This window comes from Nylanderia fulva, unplaced genomic scaffold, assembly GCF_048542155.1.
Source record: "Nylanderia fulva isolate GAGA-0341 unplaced genomic scaffold, ASM4854215v1 Scaffold170, whole genome shotgun sequence".
Taxonomy (NCBI): Eukaryota; Metazoa; Arthropoda; class Insecta; order Hymenoptera; family Formicidae; genus Nylanderia; species Nylanderia fulva.
The window spans coordinates 19,784-38,054 of NW_028189946.1; the positions used below are offsets into that span (position 1 = coordinate 19,784).

Genomic DNA, 18,271 nt, shown 5'->3' on the forward strand with positions numbered 1-18,271 from the left:
AGTAAAATAAAAGTAGAGCCAATCGAGGAAAATCAACAAGAAAAGTCTCTTTAATTCGATGTTTAAAGATGAGGTTTAACTATAAGATCAGAGAACAAATAAACAGTTTACGCAGCTGCACTATCTATAATTTTTATAATATTGACGCATTAACATTAGTATATATAAATCATAGATTAATCATAGACGACAACCCGCACGATTTACGATCCCCCGCACTTGTTAGCTAATATACGAGTACTATTTAAATGAATAAATAATCATTATCGCACTTTACTCCTAGTGCTTGCGGTTTTCATTTGCTTTTCTTTATTTCTTTTGTTACAAATTTATTCAGAGCCTGAATTAACTTTCTTAATTTATTTTTTATGCTATAAATTATTAAAATTTGCCAATCAGCGCGTGGCTACAACGGCAGCGTAGGTGCCGCCTACTAATTGTGAGTGGGGAGCGCGGAATTGAAGAGTAACGAGACAAAGTGGGGCGAAGCGAATGTAGGATGTACATATGTATGTAATAATAACTACTTTTATTAAGATTTTTAGTCTTGATGTCTGAACATGATATAAAAATGAAGTCCTGAGAGTACAATGCAATATTGAAACTAAAATAATGATCTTCACAATTTTGATAGATTCTATTAAACTTCGTAATAAAGTAGTAATTATAAACATTTTTATAATAATAAAATAAAACGTAAATAATAATATAAATATAATAATAAAATATAACATTTATAATAATAGAATAAAGAGTAAATAATAATATAAATATAATAATGAAATGAAAATAAAGAGTTAAAAATAAATATTTAATTTGTAATAAATATAAATTTATAATAAAAAGAAAAGTAATAAAAATAAATATTTTCATAATTTATTAAAAATAATTCGTATATGTTAACAAAATAATTATTTAACTAAAATTAAAGAAATTGTTCGAAATGAGTTTTTCCCACTTTGATACATTTTCTGCTCTTTATGTATGTTTTGTGTAATTTTTTATATGATGATTTTCAATTCTTTAACAGTGGAATACCAATTCTTCCATTTCGTCTGCGGTTTTGATGTTGTTATTTATATACTTTTTCTTTAATCGCTCTCCAAAGATAAAAATCACATGGGTTGAAGTCCGGAGATCGAGCAGCCCACAAAGTTATTGAACCTTTTCCCAACCATTCTTGTGGGTGGGGGGAGAGGGGGGGATTTTTATTAAGGTAATGTCGGACGATACCTTTGAATAAGATTCATTGATATTGATATTAAAAGTAATTTATTATAAAAATAAATTATACACAATACACATATATGTAATAAATACTGTTATTAAAATTTTTAGTGTTAATAAAGCACGATATATAAAAAGTAGACTATAATATTGAATCTGAAATAGCAATCTGAACTAATTTTGATGGATTCTTCTGTATGCAATAAACATTTTTATAGTAAAACATTCTTACGTGCAGAATTGGCAGGTGCGCCATCATGAATATCATAGTTTGTCTATTTAATGCTACATCTTTCAAATTATTCTTTGCCGGAATTAATAAATCTGGCAGATTATTTTGCAAGAAATTGAGATATTCTTGAGCATTTAAACGTTCTGGTAATATAAAAGGTTCAATCTAAGCTCAATTAATAAAATTAAAAAATTATTCGTCGATCAATACTGACTTGTGTACCTCCATCTCTATTATTCGGTAAAACGTCAGTTTCTTGTAGTCGTCGAAGAGCACCAACTGTTACGTTTAAATTTGGATGATGTCAATTCGGATGTAAATTAACATTATGCGTTGTCCGGATAGATATAATGTAGTGCACTTCGTTACACTATCCTCAACAGGCTAATTTAACCTGTTTAAATGGCACGCGCCCCTGCTTGTGCTGCCGCAGCGCGTGCCGCTGTGCCTTATTGTTTTCCTGTTCGTGCGATTCCTCGACAGTGTTTTTATTCTTTGTAGTCATATAAATCTATTTTAGTGTGTTTAAGTCTTAAATTTGTGCCTCATGATAAAGAAATCGGAAAAGAGGAAGAGATTTTACTCTAGAGATCGTCTCGCAGTGCTAAAAAAAAAATGGCCAAAGATTGTTGACATACTTGCGAAGAGTGAGGTTAGGAAGTATGCAGGCCTTTCTTCATCCGCGTCTGTTACCCCGTTACGAATGCATACAGGAGACTAAGGGTCTCGGATCAGAGTCACACGACTTGACTTTAGAAGTAGTCTATGATCGTTCGTCTTTGAATATAGACGATCCAACGGGTCCAAGTTTTGATGTGTATGCGATTGCAGGATCTGTATTCGAGAAATACAGGCGCCATGGTCGACACAACCACCTTTATTCCGGAATGCAATCTTACGATCGACCTTGCTTTTTTCTGTTACAGTGAATATCCTCGCAGAGGATAATAAGGGCGCCCCATCCGCCCCGTTCCGCAAGAAATTGACGCGATCGAGGACCTCTCTACGTTAGAACCAGTCTCAGAGGTCATGGAAAAACTCCTGGCAAAGGAGTTATTTGGGTCGGATATTCAAGAAAGGGAGGTCTCTTCGTGGAACAATTTAATGATAAAAAATGGCAGGATCTGGTTAGTAACGGCCTCCCCAATGACAAAAGGGAAGTATAAGTAACAAAATACACTCCATTTGATGCAACAGCCTTTCTTCGGGCGCCTCGGTTGAACCCTGAGTGCATCGCAGGTTTGAAGAGCAACACTATTGTCAAGAGAAACAAATATTTTGTTTGCAATCAAGATCAACTGGGTGCCGCTTTATGTGCTTTAGGCGAGGCGGTTTCCGCCATTTTATTGGGCAGTTATTTCTGAACCAGGAGACTTGCTTGGGCGTCGCAAAAGCGAGTAACGGCGCTAAAATTTTTGCGGATCTTTTTCATTGCCTCTCGCTATCGCAAAGGGCTAAGATCACGCCGGTTCTTAACTTAACGGCTAAGAACGTGGATGCTATCCTGGCAGATGAGTTTTTTTTTAGCATCTCATTTGGAGAAGAGATGAAAAAAGCTTCAGCTATGTTAAAGTTTTCCCGAGAAATAGTCAAGGCTGCCAACAATTTCAAAGAAAATTCAGCAGCCAATAAAACAAGCGGCTCAAGCGGATCCATCCAAATCAGGATACGACCGAGCTTCTGCTCGTACCTTCAGGCCAACATTGAGGCGGCCAGGGGCATTGAGCAACAGCCGCCGTCATACCGTTACTCACTCGAAGAGGAGATAATCAGTGACGGGGTAAGAATCACCGGCAGACTTTCTTCGTTCTTTCCTGGGTGAAGACGTATTACCTCGGATCCAATGATTCTGCAAACCATCGTCGGTTACAGGCTTTCCTTTGTACACTATTCACCCCCTTAGGAGATCAAACCGTCTCCACATCTGTCGCTCAAGGAGGAGCACATTTGTGCTCAGGAGATGGTCAGGCTTCTGAATATAGAGGCAATTGAGCGGGCAGTGGCCTGTACGGATCAATTTCTTTCTTTGTATTTTGTGATCCGGAAATTTTTGGGAGGCTCGAGATTTATTCTGAACTTGAAGCGCCTTAACTATGCCCAGGTTCCTTATTTCAAGATGAAAGATTGGAAAACAATAGTCCGTCTGCTGTCTCCAGAAGACTTTCTGGTGTCGATTGATTTGGAGGATGCTTCTTCTCGTTCCAATTTATTAGAAATATAGGAAGTATCTCCGTTTTTGGTTTCAGGATCAGATTTATCAATTTATGGCCTTGCCGTTTGACTTTGCATTAGCTGCTTATGTTTTTACTAAAATTCTCAAGCCGATTCTCTCTTCTCTTAAAGAGAGAAGTTTACTCTCGGTGGCTTATCTAGACAATTCCTGCTCATTGCACCTTCGTATCATATTTGCCAAAAAAACATCAATGCAACGGTCAATCTTCTCAACTCTTTAGGTTTTTTCATCAACAGGAACAAGAGCAATCTTGTTTCATGAACATCATGTCGTTTCTTGAGTCTTATTTTCGATTTAGAAGAATTTGTAGTATTAATTTCAGCTGAGAAGAGAATTTTTTTAGAAAGAACGATCTTTATTTTGTCGCTGCGAGAGTGTAGTATTCGTTTTTTCGCAAGTTAGATCCGCTTTCTAATAGCTGTCTGCCCAGTTGTGCAATATGGACTTTGTGCGGTTTGCGGCAACAATCGAACGTACGAATTTTGGTCGTCAGAGGACAAGCAGAATCATATTAATTATCTCCTTGATGTTCCTCACGCCTTAAGATGTTTTGCATTGGATCGGAGAGATTGTGAGATTCTCTTGAGGATCGATAATTCCACTGCCTTATCCTATATTAATCTCATGAGTTTTATTAGATTCCCTTATCTATCAGATTTGACGTGTAGGATTTGGGATTGGTGCGTGGATCGGAATATCTCATATACGCAGCCTACATTCTCTCCGCCCTGAACTTCGAGGCGGACGCAGAATCTCGGGTTGTCTCTAGGAGGAAACTGAGTGAACCCTAGAAGAGAGCTATTTTTATAGGATCGAATTCCACTTTGTGCATTTTGATATTGACCTGTTTGCTTCATCCATTAACTCGAAATGTCAGTGCTTTATATCCTGGTTCCCACTAGCGTATGCAGTTGACGTGTTCTCCTTGAATTGAGGTAATCTACGATTTTATGCCTTTCCTTCTTTTATCTTAATCCTGAGGATTCTACGTAAAATTATTACGAACAAGGCAGAAGGGGTAGTAGTTGTTTTTTGGTATTCTAACCAGCTCTGGTTTCCATTATTTAATTGTATGATTGTCGGTAGTCCAATCATCTTTAAACCAAATATTAATATGCTGTCATCTTCCTGCAAGGACTTCCATCCGGCATAGAACAAAATTTCCCTGACAGCTACGAGGCCGTCAGACCTTTTTAAGATAAACGCCACCCTTAGCCTTGAAAGCGATTATAGCCTCGCTGTCGAACCACTATTGCCTTACGCTAGACCTCTTAAATTATAGTGGATCTACTGCGGGCGGCACCACATCAACTACTCTCCTCCAGTTTCTCACGTGCTTGAGTTCTTAGCGGAATCCCTGTAGATTCTTACTTTACTCTCAATTCTTACCACCCTTACCTTCAATACCCACAATCATTACTAGTGGAGCCATGGAAATTCATTTCTCACTAAGTCAAGTTCTTTTTAACACCGATATTCCGTAAATGTTTGGTGTGAATTGCTGGGAGATCAAATCGTAAGTATTTTAAGATAATTGAAATTTAAATTGAATTAAAATTATTTTTATTCAGTTTTTTAATCCACTTTTTTCAAGGGAACTTATTTTTTAATATTTCTCTATATAGAAAAGTCCGGTTATTCAATAATAGCTTAAAATTAGATCGAAGTCGAAACTACATGCACATGTGTTCTGCGCAAAGTTTAAACTTTGATCTAACAATAAGTTTAAACTATTATTGAAAAATTGGTCCTTAATGTCTCTCTCAATTTGACATATCTGTTTTATTTATAATCAATACAATAAACATTTCCTTTAGAGAATACCAATTTATAATCGTTAATTATACTACTGTTTTGTTACTAATATTGTTCCTATTATTAAAATAACTTTATTAATTAAAACACGATATACACCTCCTTTTTCTCAGCCACAGAGCCACACGCGATGTTATTGCAAAAATTAAGCAAGAAAATTAAGGAATCTGAGACTTTGTATCCTATGGTTGGGATCTCAAGAATTCTTCTTGTTTCTCTTTTAACTTCCCCTGTAAAGAAATAGGCAAGTAAAATATTGGTCCAAAAGTTGGCTAAATCGGGAAACGAACCCGAGACCTTCCGTTTGCCGGGCGAATGCTCTTTCAACTGAGCTATTCAGACATTTACGAAACAATACTTTTCTCAATGCTTTCACCTCCCAAAGCGTCGTAATTAGACCCAGACGCGAATAAACAATAATAAGAATATTAGATCGGATCTTTTAATATAAAACACGATATACACCTCCTTCTTCTCGACCACAGTACCACACGCGATGTTATTGCGAAAATTAAGCAAGAAAATTAAGGAATCTGAGAATTCCCGATTTAGCCAACTTTTGGACCAATATTTTTCTCGCCTATTTCTTTACAGGGGAAGTTAAAAGAGGAACAAGGAGAATTCTTGAGATCCCAACCATAGGATACAGATTCTCAGATTTTTTAATTGTCTTGCTTAATTTTCGTAATAACATTGCGTGTGGCTCTGTGGCCGAGAAGAAGAAGGTGTATATCGTGTTTTATATTAAAAGAACCGATCTAATATTCTTATTATTGTTTATTAATTAAACTTAGATATTGAAGCTTTTATATTACTAGAACGTTTAATGCTCAAGAATATCTGAATTTCTTGCAAAATAATCTGCCAGATTTATTAATTCCGGCAGAGAATAATTTGGAAGATGTAGCATTAAATAGATGAGCTATGATATTTATGCATGATGGCGTACCTGCCCATTCTGCATATAAAAATTTTTTTACTATAAAAATGTTTATTGCATACAGAAGAATCCATCAAAATTATTTAAAATTGCTATTTTAGATTCAATATTATAGTCTACCCTTAAAGGTTAATTTTTATATCGTGCTTCATAAACATTAAAATTTTTAATAACAGTATTTATTACATACATGTGTATTGTGTATAATTTATTTTTATAAAGAAAGTTTTATTAAATATGTTAAAAGTAAAAACATACACTTTGCATTTAGAAGAAATTAGCATTTAAATCTAATTATCTAATGAATTACTTTTAATATCAATATCAATGAATCTTATTCAAAGGTATCGTTCGCAGTTATCTACATAAAAATTTTCCACAAAGATGGTTTGGAAATAGTATATTAGCTAACAAGTGCGGGGGATCGTAAATCGGCCGATTTATGACCCGCATAACGATATTTTGTGTGATCGGTGCGTGGAAAGAGAGCCCTTTCTAAAATCTCATCATGTGCGTAAAGGGCGACTTTTCGCGCGCCGGTTGCACAAAGATTTAATAACTCCATGACCTACTCGATCTCCGGACTTCACTTATGCGATTTTATCTTTGGGGAGCAATTAAAGAGAAAGTGTATTTAAATAACAACATCGCAGACGAAATGGAAAAATTGATATTCCATACTGTTCAAAGAAAATTATCATAAAAAAAAAGCTATGCAAGGCGTACAAAAAAAGAGCAGAAATATATGTATCGAAGTGGGAGAAACTTATTTCAAACAATTTTTTAAATTTTAGTTAAATAATTATTTTGTTAACATATAAGAATTATTTTTATTATAAAAATATTTATTTTTATTATAAATTTATTTTTTATTATAAATTTATATTTATTATAAATTAAATATTTATTTTTAAATCTTTATTTTTATTTTATTTATCTTATTATTTACTCTATTCTATAATTATATAAATATGTTTTATTTTATTATAGTTATATTGTTATTTACGTTTCATTTTATTATTATAAAAATGTTTATAGTTACTACTCTATTGCGTAGTATAATAAAATCTATCGAAATTTTGAAGATAGCTATCTTAGTTTCAATATTGTATTCTACTCTCAGGGCTTAATTTTTATATCATGTTCACACATCAAAACTAAAAATCTTAATAAAAGTAGTCATTATTACATACATATATGTACATCCTACATTTGCTTCATCCCACTTTGTCTCGCTACTTTCCGATTCCGCGCTCCCCACTCACAATTAGTAGGTGGCACCTATGCTCCCTTCCGTTGTAATCACGCGCTGATTAGCAAACTTTAACAATTTAGCGTAAAAAATAAAGCTCAGGTAAAAAATGGCTCAGGACTTTTCGATTTAGTTAGTTGTCCTGCATCTGATGGTGTGTTTCGTATTCGTTCGTTTAGTTACGCCCTGTATATATACATATGTGTGTACAGGGTGTTTCCGATACATACACAGCATTATGTAAGGGTTGCCTATCTGCTTACCAACAGGAGCATGCTTTATGCTTTATAAAAAAAGCAAGACGTCGACTTTATCACTTTATACATACAGTAAACACTTGTGGAACTGAATAATATAGATAAAATATATATTTAATAATATAGACAAACATAAGTAAAATTTAATAATCAAATTTTACTAAAATTTTACTAAAAATAATACATGAATTTTTAAATCGGCCAATAGAGCCCAAGCGCGAAAAATTAATTCTTCGGAACTGTATCTCTTGGTTTGAGATTACTAAGTTCCATATATAAATTAATCTCGAACTTACATATGGAGAAAAATAGGCGAGAAAACACTCTAAACACTCTTTACTAACATTTACTAAAAGGCAAATGAAAAATATAGGATCGAAAGGGTCTGAATAGCTTAGTTGGTTTTCGGACCTATATTTTTCTCGCCTATTTTTCTCCATATGTAAGTTCGAGATTAATTTATATATAGAACTTAGTAATCTCAAACCAAGAGATACAGTTCCGAATTAATTTTTCGCGCTTGGGCTCTATTGGCCGATTTAAAAATTTATGCATTATTATTATTATTAATATTGAGAGCCGACATATATTTCTTATTTACTAAAAATATTTTTATACTTTTTTTACTTAAAATATTTTAATTTATCTTTAATATAATTTTTATCTATAAATATAATAAGTCATATTTTAAATATTTAAATATAAGTTATAATAAATGTTCGATGTTACCACCATTTTTCTCTAAACATAGAGCAATTCTATACATTAAATTTTCTCTCACTCGTTTTAGGATAAGAGGAGTGATCTCTGCACACGCGTTACAAATTCTATTTATAAGAATTTCCTTTTCACTCCTTTTATGCTAAAATAAGTAAGAGAAAATTTCATGTGTAGAATTGTTCTATGTTTAAAGGAAAATGGTGGTAACCTTGAACATTTATTATAACTTATTATATTTAAAAATAAAATCTCGACGGCAATCGGAGCCTGTGCGGATGACATGCACAAAATTAATAAATTAAAATGAGATCTCAAGTCAAACTCATTTATTAAATTCTAAACGTTTCGACCCACTTCGGGTCTTCTTCAGTAGCTGCAAAATACAAAGAAACAAAAAAAAAATAAAAGATAATCGGTACAATTAGAAAATTATAAAACTCGTATACATACAATCCGCAAATAAATTAAATATCATTCTCCTCCCTATTCGAACCGTCCGGCCGTCGGAGTGTCTCCCTAACGGTGACCATCGTCAGGAAGGAAGCAGAGCAGTGACTCCCTTACCAACACTAATCAACATAGTATAAATTAAACATGTAAGATCCCCAAGAATTATAAATTAAAAACCGGGAAGAACACTCACCCCGACAGCAAAAACAGAGAGAAGACGATGCTACACGTGACACATCACTCTAACGACTGTGCGGTATTCTACCTCGACACAGTGGATACATATATACGCAAAAAAAAAAAAAAAAAAAAAAAAAAAAATATAAAAATAAAATATGAAAATAAAAATAAAAACAACTAATACTTATCGGCACTCATGTCAAAGGTCTAACGAAAAAATCCGGTTATGTATAATCACAAAGCTAGATTTTGGTAAATTTTTCAATTAACAGATCAAAATTCTCGTTTAATTTGTCGGTGTCGCTATGTAAATTTAAACTATTCTTCTGACGCTTTATGTGGATCATTTCGGATATCAAACGTTTACCTAAAAAAGGCTCCTCGTCCAAGACTTTTACATCCTCCCAATTAAATTCATGGTTCAATAATCTATGTTCCGATATGACTGATAATTGTGACGCGTTTCTTTTTATGTTGCTGCGATGTTCTTTCATCCTAGTTTTCAACAATCTACCCGTCTGCCCTACATACGACGCATCACAATCCATACAATCAATTTTATAAACTACATTATTATGGAGTTCCCTTGGTAACTTATCCTTGTGTACTTTGATGAATTTACGGAGACTGTTAATTGCTGTATAGGATGGAATGACATCCAAATCACGTGTAATGTCCTCGATTCTCTTTGATACATTATTAATATACGGAATATTAAAGTACGAAACTTTTTTCTGCGTTGGAATCTTGTCATTGCATATATTTGTTCTATTGTTATGCAACTTATTATTGTACCGGAAGAACAACTTTTTTAACCGCGCTTGTAATGTTTGAAATATCAATTTGAGAGGATAATTATTAGACAAAAGAACTCCAATCATAGACTCAAAATTATCTTTATGGAATTTCGGATGAGATAGCCAAAAAACTCTATCTATGAGGCTGATAATGGTGCCCTTTTTATGGCAGAGAGGATGCTGCGACTCAAAATTTAAATATCTACCTGAATACGTCGGCTTATGAAATAAATCAAACTCAATGCTCCCATTATTTATAATAATAGTGACGTCTAAAAAATTCAATCGGTTGTCAACCCCCTCCTCCATGGTGAACTGCAATCTAGGATGGAAAGAATTGAAAGTGTTTAAAACAATTTTAAGCATAGAGGAAGGGGCCGCCAACGCGATATCGTCAACATATCTAAAATAAAATGGAAATGACATTGGAATCGCAGCAATCGCTCTATTCTCCAAATCTTGCAACGTGTATCCGCAATGATCGGTAAGAGGGGGGAACCCATAGGCGTGCCAAAGGTCTGTTGATAACATACATTATTAAACATAAAATAAGTCGAATTCATAATAAAACGAATTGCCAATAAAAATTCATCCCGTGGAATAATACACTCTTTTTCAATATACCCCCATCTGTTAATTAAACTATCGATAGCCATATCCAATGGTACGTTGGTGAACAATGATGCAACATCTAATGAAACTAACTTTACATCACTATCCACACATAAACCATTTAATTTGTTCACTAATTGGAAACTATCAGAAATAGCCGAATCAGGTTTCGGAATTGCCTTATATATTATCTTATGTAAAAATTTTGCCAAGTAATAAAGGGGTGTATTCCTAGATGACACGATGACACGTAAAGGGCAATTCGGTTTATGCACCTTCGGCAGACCATACGCTCTCGGTAAAACCCCGTCCGTGCAGTTCAGGGATTTATATGTTGTTGAAGAAATGTAATTCTTCATTTTCCATCTATTTAAAATCCCGTGTAATTGATTAATTAGGTTCCTAGTCGGATCTTTTTTAACAACAGTATAAGTATCCCGGTCAGCCAGCAAATCCCCCGATGGGTTCCCACCTTGACGAAGTCACGCGGCTGATGGGGTGGGGGGGGTCCGGGGCGGAAGGATATCACCCGTTCAGGGGTGTGACCGACTGGCCTGGGCCCCCTTGGCTCGTCCGGCTGCTGGGGCGGGTGGAGGGGCTTGAGGGGGCGCGCGGGGGCCGCTCGCTCAGGAGATGGCAACCGTGTGCGCCGGACAAAGAGAAACCTCCCCAAGCTAAAGTGTGTGCAACCGTGCTGAGGGCTGCATGGCGTAAGGGGAGTTACGTCACAAACGGTGCCTCTCGGATACCGGGCGACCTTCGAGAGTATCGAGCCAAGCCCTGGGCATTCGCGGCTCTGCCCAGGTGATACCGCGCGGCCGCGGTATTTGTGGGATCAAATATGAGTACAAGCCAAAATCAAAATGAAAACTTTTCGGAAGTCCTACAGGGCGTGGCCACCTTAGGTGACGAACGACCTGGAGGAGAAAGCCCGAGCAATTCGGGGGCGGAGCCAAATAAGGCCCAACCACCAATCGCTAGGGTTCGTTATAGCGGAGCGGCAAGGCGACGCTATAAAAAACAGAAGCAGATGGAGGCGAAGGGGGAAGCTGAAAAGCCCACCTCGGAACTGACATCTGTTTCGACAGTTACTCCCAGGACGGGGGAGCGAGCTTCTTCTGGGGCGGTAAAGCGACTCAGATCGGAGCATAGCACACCCAGTCCTGCCAGTAACACTCAGTTGGGCAAAAGGCCGAAAGTCATAACTGATCAAAGGACTTTTGCCCAATTGACCTCCGGTCTTGTGAGGGTTGCCCTGGTTCCCTTGGCTTACCCTGACAAAAGACTGGAAAAAGACGAGGCATTGCTTCTGAAAGAAACGGTCAGAAGGCGTATCCTTTGCTTAGCAAGGGGTACCAAAGCGCCTACTTTCAGAGGCACCTCGGATAGGGACGGGGCAGTTGTTTTTAACTGCACGAACAGGGAAACTGAGGAGTGGCTTAGAAGCCTAACCTCAGAAATCAAGATCAATGGGATCGAATTGCGTGCACTGCGAGTCGATGAGCTCCCTAAGAGACATCGAATCGTAGTGCATGTTGAGGATCCCACAATACCTGTCAAGGAAGCGTTGGAACTACTTGACAGGCAGAACGTAGGCATCCAGTCACCGGACTGGGTGATCGCGAAGGGTAGCGAAAGCAGGGACGCCACGAGCACCCACTTCGCTGCCCTTGTTGGGGATGGGGCTTTGAGGGCGCTAAGAGCTCTCAATTTTAAACCCTACTGTGGACTTGGGCAGGCAACGATCAGGTTGCCTGCTGGAGAAAGCAGTAAGGAAGGCGCAAAGGAGAAATTACCGGACCCGTCAGCATAAATATGGCGGACCGGATTCACTTTACGCAGATTAACTTGCATCACAGCAAAAGCGCCTCGGCTGTACTAGCCAGGTGCGCAGATGTGATGCACACAAGTAAATATATATTTTTAATACAGGAACCATGGATCATCAAGGGACACATAAGAGGACTTGGCAGCTGTGGAAAACTATTCTGGGCCGGAAACACGGACCGACCGAGAGCGTGCATTATAGCGAAAAGAATAGACGCCTGTTTACTGCCACAATTTAGCGATGGTGACTTTGTTGCCATCAGACTGAAGATAAAGACGACCGGTGGAATAGCCAGGGATCTAATTATAGGGTCAGTGTACATGCCCTACGATTTGGAAAACCTGCCCCCACACGAAAACATGATGAAACTCACGACTTATGCAAGGCAGAGAGGGCTAGAAATACTCCTGGGATGCGATGCCAACTCGCACCACCTGGTGTGGGGGAGCACCGACATAAATCCCAGGGGTGAGAGCCTATTCAACTTTGTGGTAGGTATGGAGCTACACATCCTGAATAGAGGAACAGAACCTACCTTCCTGGACTCTAGAAGACAGGAAGTGATAGATATAACCATATGCTCAGGCGGAATACTGGACCTGTTGAGGGGATGGAGGGTCTCTGATGAGCCCTCAGGATCAGACCACAGGCAGGTCCGTTTCACCATGGAGCAAGTACATAGCCAAGGGTTATGGAAGAGAAATCCTAGGAAAACAAATTGGAGGGGGTACGAGGAAGACCTTAGGAGTCGACTCAAGGAAGCACCCACTAGATTCCACACCAAAGAAAATTTGGAAACAGCGACAGACTACTTGAATGATGCCATTAAATACTCATACGAGATGAACTGCCCATTAGAGTCAAAGAATCCTTCAGCCAAAGCACCATGGTGGAATAAAGAGCTAGCTAAGCTAAGGGCTGAGGAGAGAAGACTCTTTAATAGGGCTAGAAATGTAAATACACCGAGATCCTGGGAGGAGTACAGGAAATCTCAGAGAATTTACAAAAAGGCCATAGTAAAAGCTAAAAGGAAAGGATGGAGAAGTTTTTGCTCAAGTATAGAGAGTGCTCCTGAAGCATCTAGACTGAGTAGAATACTCTGCAAGGAAAACCAAACACAATGGGGCTGCCTTAAGCGTCCCAATGGAGGGTACACAGAAACTGCGGAGGAGACCCTACGGCACCTTATGGAAATTCATTTCCCAGGCTTTAGGGAGGACTCAGCAGACAACAACAACAGGCAGAGACCCATTACCGTGCACAAATCAAGGGCATGGGGACTGGCAGCTAAGGTGGTCTATCCACAAGCAGTGGAATGGGCGGTCGGTTCCTTCGAGCCTTTAAAGGCTCCAGGACCTGATGGAATATACCCGATCCTGCTGCAGAAAGGGCTGAGCATCTTGCTAGGCCCAATGACAAAAATCTACAGGGCAAGTATTGCCCTTAGACATGTCCCCCAGAAGTGGAGAGAAACCAAGGTGGTTTTCATACCTAAACCTGGCAAGAACGGTCACGTCAGGGCAAAGGACTATAGACCAATTAGCCTTATGTCCTTTGTATTGAAGACCTTAGAGAGACTGGTGGACAGATTTCTCAAGTCCAACTCTCTAATACAACAACCTCTAGCCGACTCTCAGTATGCCTACAGGGAGGGCAGGTCTACCGAAACCGCCCTACATCACCTGATAGGCAAAGTTGAGAGTCAGCTGGAGGCAAAGGGCTATGCGATCGGAATCTTCCTGGACATCGAGGGCGCTTTCGATAGCATTTCACACGAGGTGGTAGGGGAGGCACTGATCAAACATGGAGTTCAAGAACCACTGGTGGACTGGATAGGAAATATGCTAGTGGACAGACGCTTGACGGTGGAGTGCCAAGACATCTCCATCAGAGGAAAACCAACGAGAGGCTGCCCACAGGGGGGAGTTTTATCTCCTCTGTTGTGGTGTCTAGTGATAGACGACCTGCTAAAGGAGCTACAGAGGAAAGGTTTCTCGACTTTTGGCTATGCTGATGACGTGGCCATAGTGGTTAGAGGACCATTTCTCAACACACTAAGGGACCAAGCAAAGGATACCTTAAGGATTGTGCAAAACTGGTGTGAGAACAGATGTCTAACGGTTAATCCGAGCAAGACAAATATTATGGTCTTCACCAGAAAATATAAACCTGAACCCATAGAGACGTTAAAACTCTGGGGAGAGGAAATACCGTTTACAGACTCGGTGAAATACTTGGGACTGTTTCTAGATCCTAAGCTTAGCTGGGGAAAACATCTCATAGAGCAAAGGAAAAAGTTCTATGCATCCATGTGGATGTGCAGAAGGGCAATGAGCAAGTCGTGGGGCATCAGCGCTGGTGCAGCTTTGTGGCTGTACAGGGCGGTCCTGCTACCGCGGCTGCTATACGCGTCAGTCGTCTGGTGGACGAGAATAAATAAAGGGGAGGTAGAGAAACTACTTAGAAGCCTGCAAGGTAACTACCTAAGGGCTGCAGTAGGGGCCATGAGAACCACACCCACAGAGGCGCTTGAAATAGCACTCAGTGTTACGCCAATAGGCTTGGCCGTGATAAAATCAGCCAATACCACGGCATACCGTCTGAAATGTCAGGGTGAATGGAGAAACACAGGACTGGGACACACCAGGCTTGGTCTTCTCCAAAAGTACCCTATTGAGGGAATACAAGACAGAACTACAAGAAAGTATCTACTGGTAAAACACTTTAAGATATGGATACCTGATAGAAACGAGTGGCTGAAACCGGGCGGAATCATGGACACAAAGGTGGATATGTGGTTCACGGACGGATCAGGCATAAACAACTGCTTTGGAGCAGGAGTATATGGACCTGGGGAAAACCATAGGGAGAGTATTCCAATGGGAGGCGACTGCACGGCTTTATGGCAGAGATGCTCGCCATCCTCAGATGTGCCGAACTGAACCTAACCAAAGGAACAAATTGCAGGAAAATATATATCTGCACAGACAGTAGGGCGGCCCTTCTGGCGTTGACGGGTGCGACCACCGAGTCTTGCTTGGTATGGGACTGCATGCTGGCGCTGGAGGAGCTGTGTGGAACAAATAAAGTAACGTTAGTCTGGGTGCCCGGGCATCAGGGCATACCGGGTAACAAAATAGCAGACTCACTGGCTAGAGAAGGGGCTAGCAAAGCACCAGATAGTCGGGAGATGGGAGTGCCCTTTACGATGGGTAAGAACTTCATCAGGGAAAGTATAGACAAACAACATAAGGCCAGGTGGGATAATCTGAAATCCTGCCGACAGGCCAAATTCCTGATGAAAGACATAAATGGTAACAGAACCAAGGAACTGCTCACATTGAATAGGCAGAAATTGAGGATGGGGATAGGACTGCTGACAGGACATTCACCAATACTCAAAGCCCACCTATTCAATATCAGACTCGCAGACAGGAAGGAGTGTCGACTATGCGGGGAGGGAAAAGAGGACAGCATACATATTCTGTGCCAATGTCCGGCTCTGGCTAGAAAGAGATTCAGGATCTGGGGACAAAGTTTTCTTAAATCCCAAGAATTAGACAAAACAAGGGTGGTGGAACTCATAAGCCTAGTGGAGAACTCTGGGCTGAGTACACATCACTCAGTTTAAAGACAAGAGTGAGGAGACACAATGGATCTCGCTGAATCTAGGTGTCGTCGGGGGCCAAGTTATGGAACCACTCACTACCAATCTACTACTACTACTACTATATTGTCATTATATCCCAAGATAGCACTGACTTATCAATACATCAATGTGCTATTTGGTATATAATTACAATATAACTACAATGTAATATATGTTATATTAAAAATGTTACATCTATGAGTGGGAAATTACAACTAACATGGTTGTTATATGTAACGTATACATTATATATTACCTGTTATATTCCGTTTTATTATAGCAATGTAACAATTATATATTGGTGTTTGCTGGGATGTATGTATATTTACGTGCGGAATCGATGTCGAGGCATAAAACAGCCAAAATTAGTTGTCGGATAGCGCTCCTCATTTATTTATTATCAGCATTTTCGTTGTGAAGGATTTTTCAATGTGTATATTCAATAAAATGTGAACCTAACCTAACTTAAAGTTAACACAGAACAACGGCAGCATAAAGATAAATTAAAGATATAAAGATAAATTAAAAAATATTATTTAGTAAAATTTTAGTAAAATTTGATTATTAAATTTTACTTATGTTATTTTATTTATATTATTAAACATATATTTTGTCTATATTATTCAATTTCATAAGTGTTTACTGTATGTATAAAGTAATAAATAATGATAAGAATATTAAGAATATTAGATCGGCTCTCTTTATTTAATATAAAACACGAAATTCCCAGATATCTCAATTTTCTTATTTAATTTCGCAATAACATCGCGTTCAGCTCTATGGCCGGAAAGAAGGAGATCTATATCGTGTTTTATATAAAGTAATAAAATCGAGTTCTTCCTTTTTTTGTAAACTTGCCCCTGTCGATAAGCAGATAGGCAACCCGACATAATGATGTGTATGTATCGGAAACACCCTGTACATACACATACGCACACGCACGTACGCATGCACTCGCGCACACGCACACAATTGAAGAATGCAATTATCTGCTTACGCATCGTATGGCTTTGAGCCCCACATGTGATTCACACTATTAATACACATGTTGATATGTAAAGCTGTAAGGTAACGCATAAACCATTGCGATATGATGGCTCGGGACCAAGTTTCATTCCAGCCATAAACAGGTATAATCACCGGTAGCAGAAAGCAAAAGATGAGTTTAAATATCGAAAAATATCTGCGAAGTAACATAAATTAATCAATAAATACAATTTCTCGTTATATAAAATCGTTCTCGCGAAAAACTTTTAATAGAAAAGAAGGTAAACAAAAAAGAAGTAAAAATGTCTAGGAGAAAGTTACTGAGAAATTAATTTTTCTTAGAGTAATATATATGTATATATATATATATATATATATATATATATATATATACACAGTAGCGTGCAAAAGTTTTGAGCCAAACTATTTTTTTGAGATACACTATAAAATTTATTTTTAGAGTAAATAAATGTTACATAAAATAGTTAATGTAACTATTAAACAAATAATAGTACAGTTAAAAAAATGTGTAAATTGCATATTTATTATTTACTTAGTTAAATAATATTTATCTGCGTTCAAAAATATTGAGCCACATTCTTATTGTGACCTTGCAAGCGCGCTTTGTTTACATTCCTTTGTATAAGTATTTGTTTCAACTAATATTCAGTCTCTTGCTTGTCGCAATGCCGAAACATATAAACATTCAGTTATGCGAAGCCGTAATTAACTTTTCTTTACAAGGAAAGCTTTCTCGCGAAATTGCTAAGTGTTTATTAATTAAAAGTACAGTAAATAGGATTATTGCAAAATATAAGTCGACGAACTCTTTAGTTGATAAACCACGAAGCGATAGACCTCGTAAAACTGCAAAGCGTGTCGATAAAATGATTAAAAGAAAGTCAGTAGCAGATGTTAGAAAAACTATGGATATTTCTCGAGAACTACGAGAAGAAAATCTTGCTGATGTTAGTCAGAGTACAATATCTCGACGTCTAAAGGAAGTGGGACTTGTAGGACGTGTTGGTTTTAAAAAACCATTAATTAGTTCAAGAAATAGAAAGGCCCGATTAAATTTTGCAAGAAAATATG

At 38.0% G+C, this 18,271-nt stretch overlaps 1 protein-coding gene across 2 annotated transcripts in view; it reads right to left on the minus strand.

Annotated features, from left to right (window-relative positions):
* LOC146723737 (acyl-CoA Delta-9 desaturase-like) overlaps positions 1-18,271 on the minus strand; it is a 57,427-nt gene that overhangs the window by 4,817 nt on the left and 34,339 nt on the right. For both annotated transcript variants that reach the window (XM_085481272.1, XM_085481273.1), the window contains one exon: positions 17,190-17,375. In XM_085481272.1, coding sequence (XP_085337398.1) covers positions 17,190-17,375 — 186 coding nt within the window. The remainder of the gene's footprint in view (positions 1-17,189; positions 17,376-18,271) is intronic.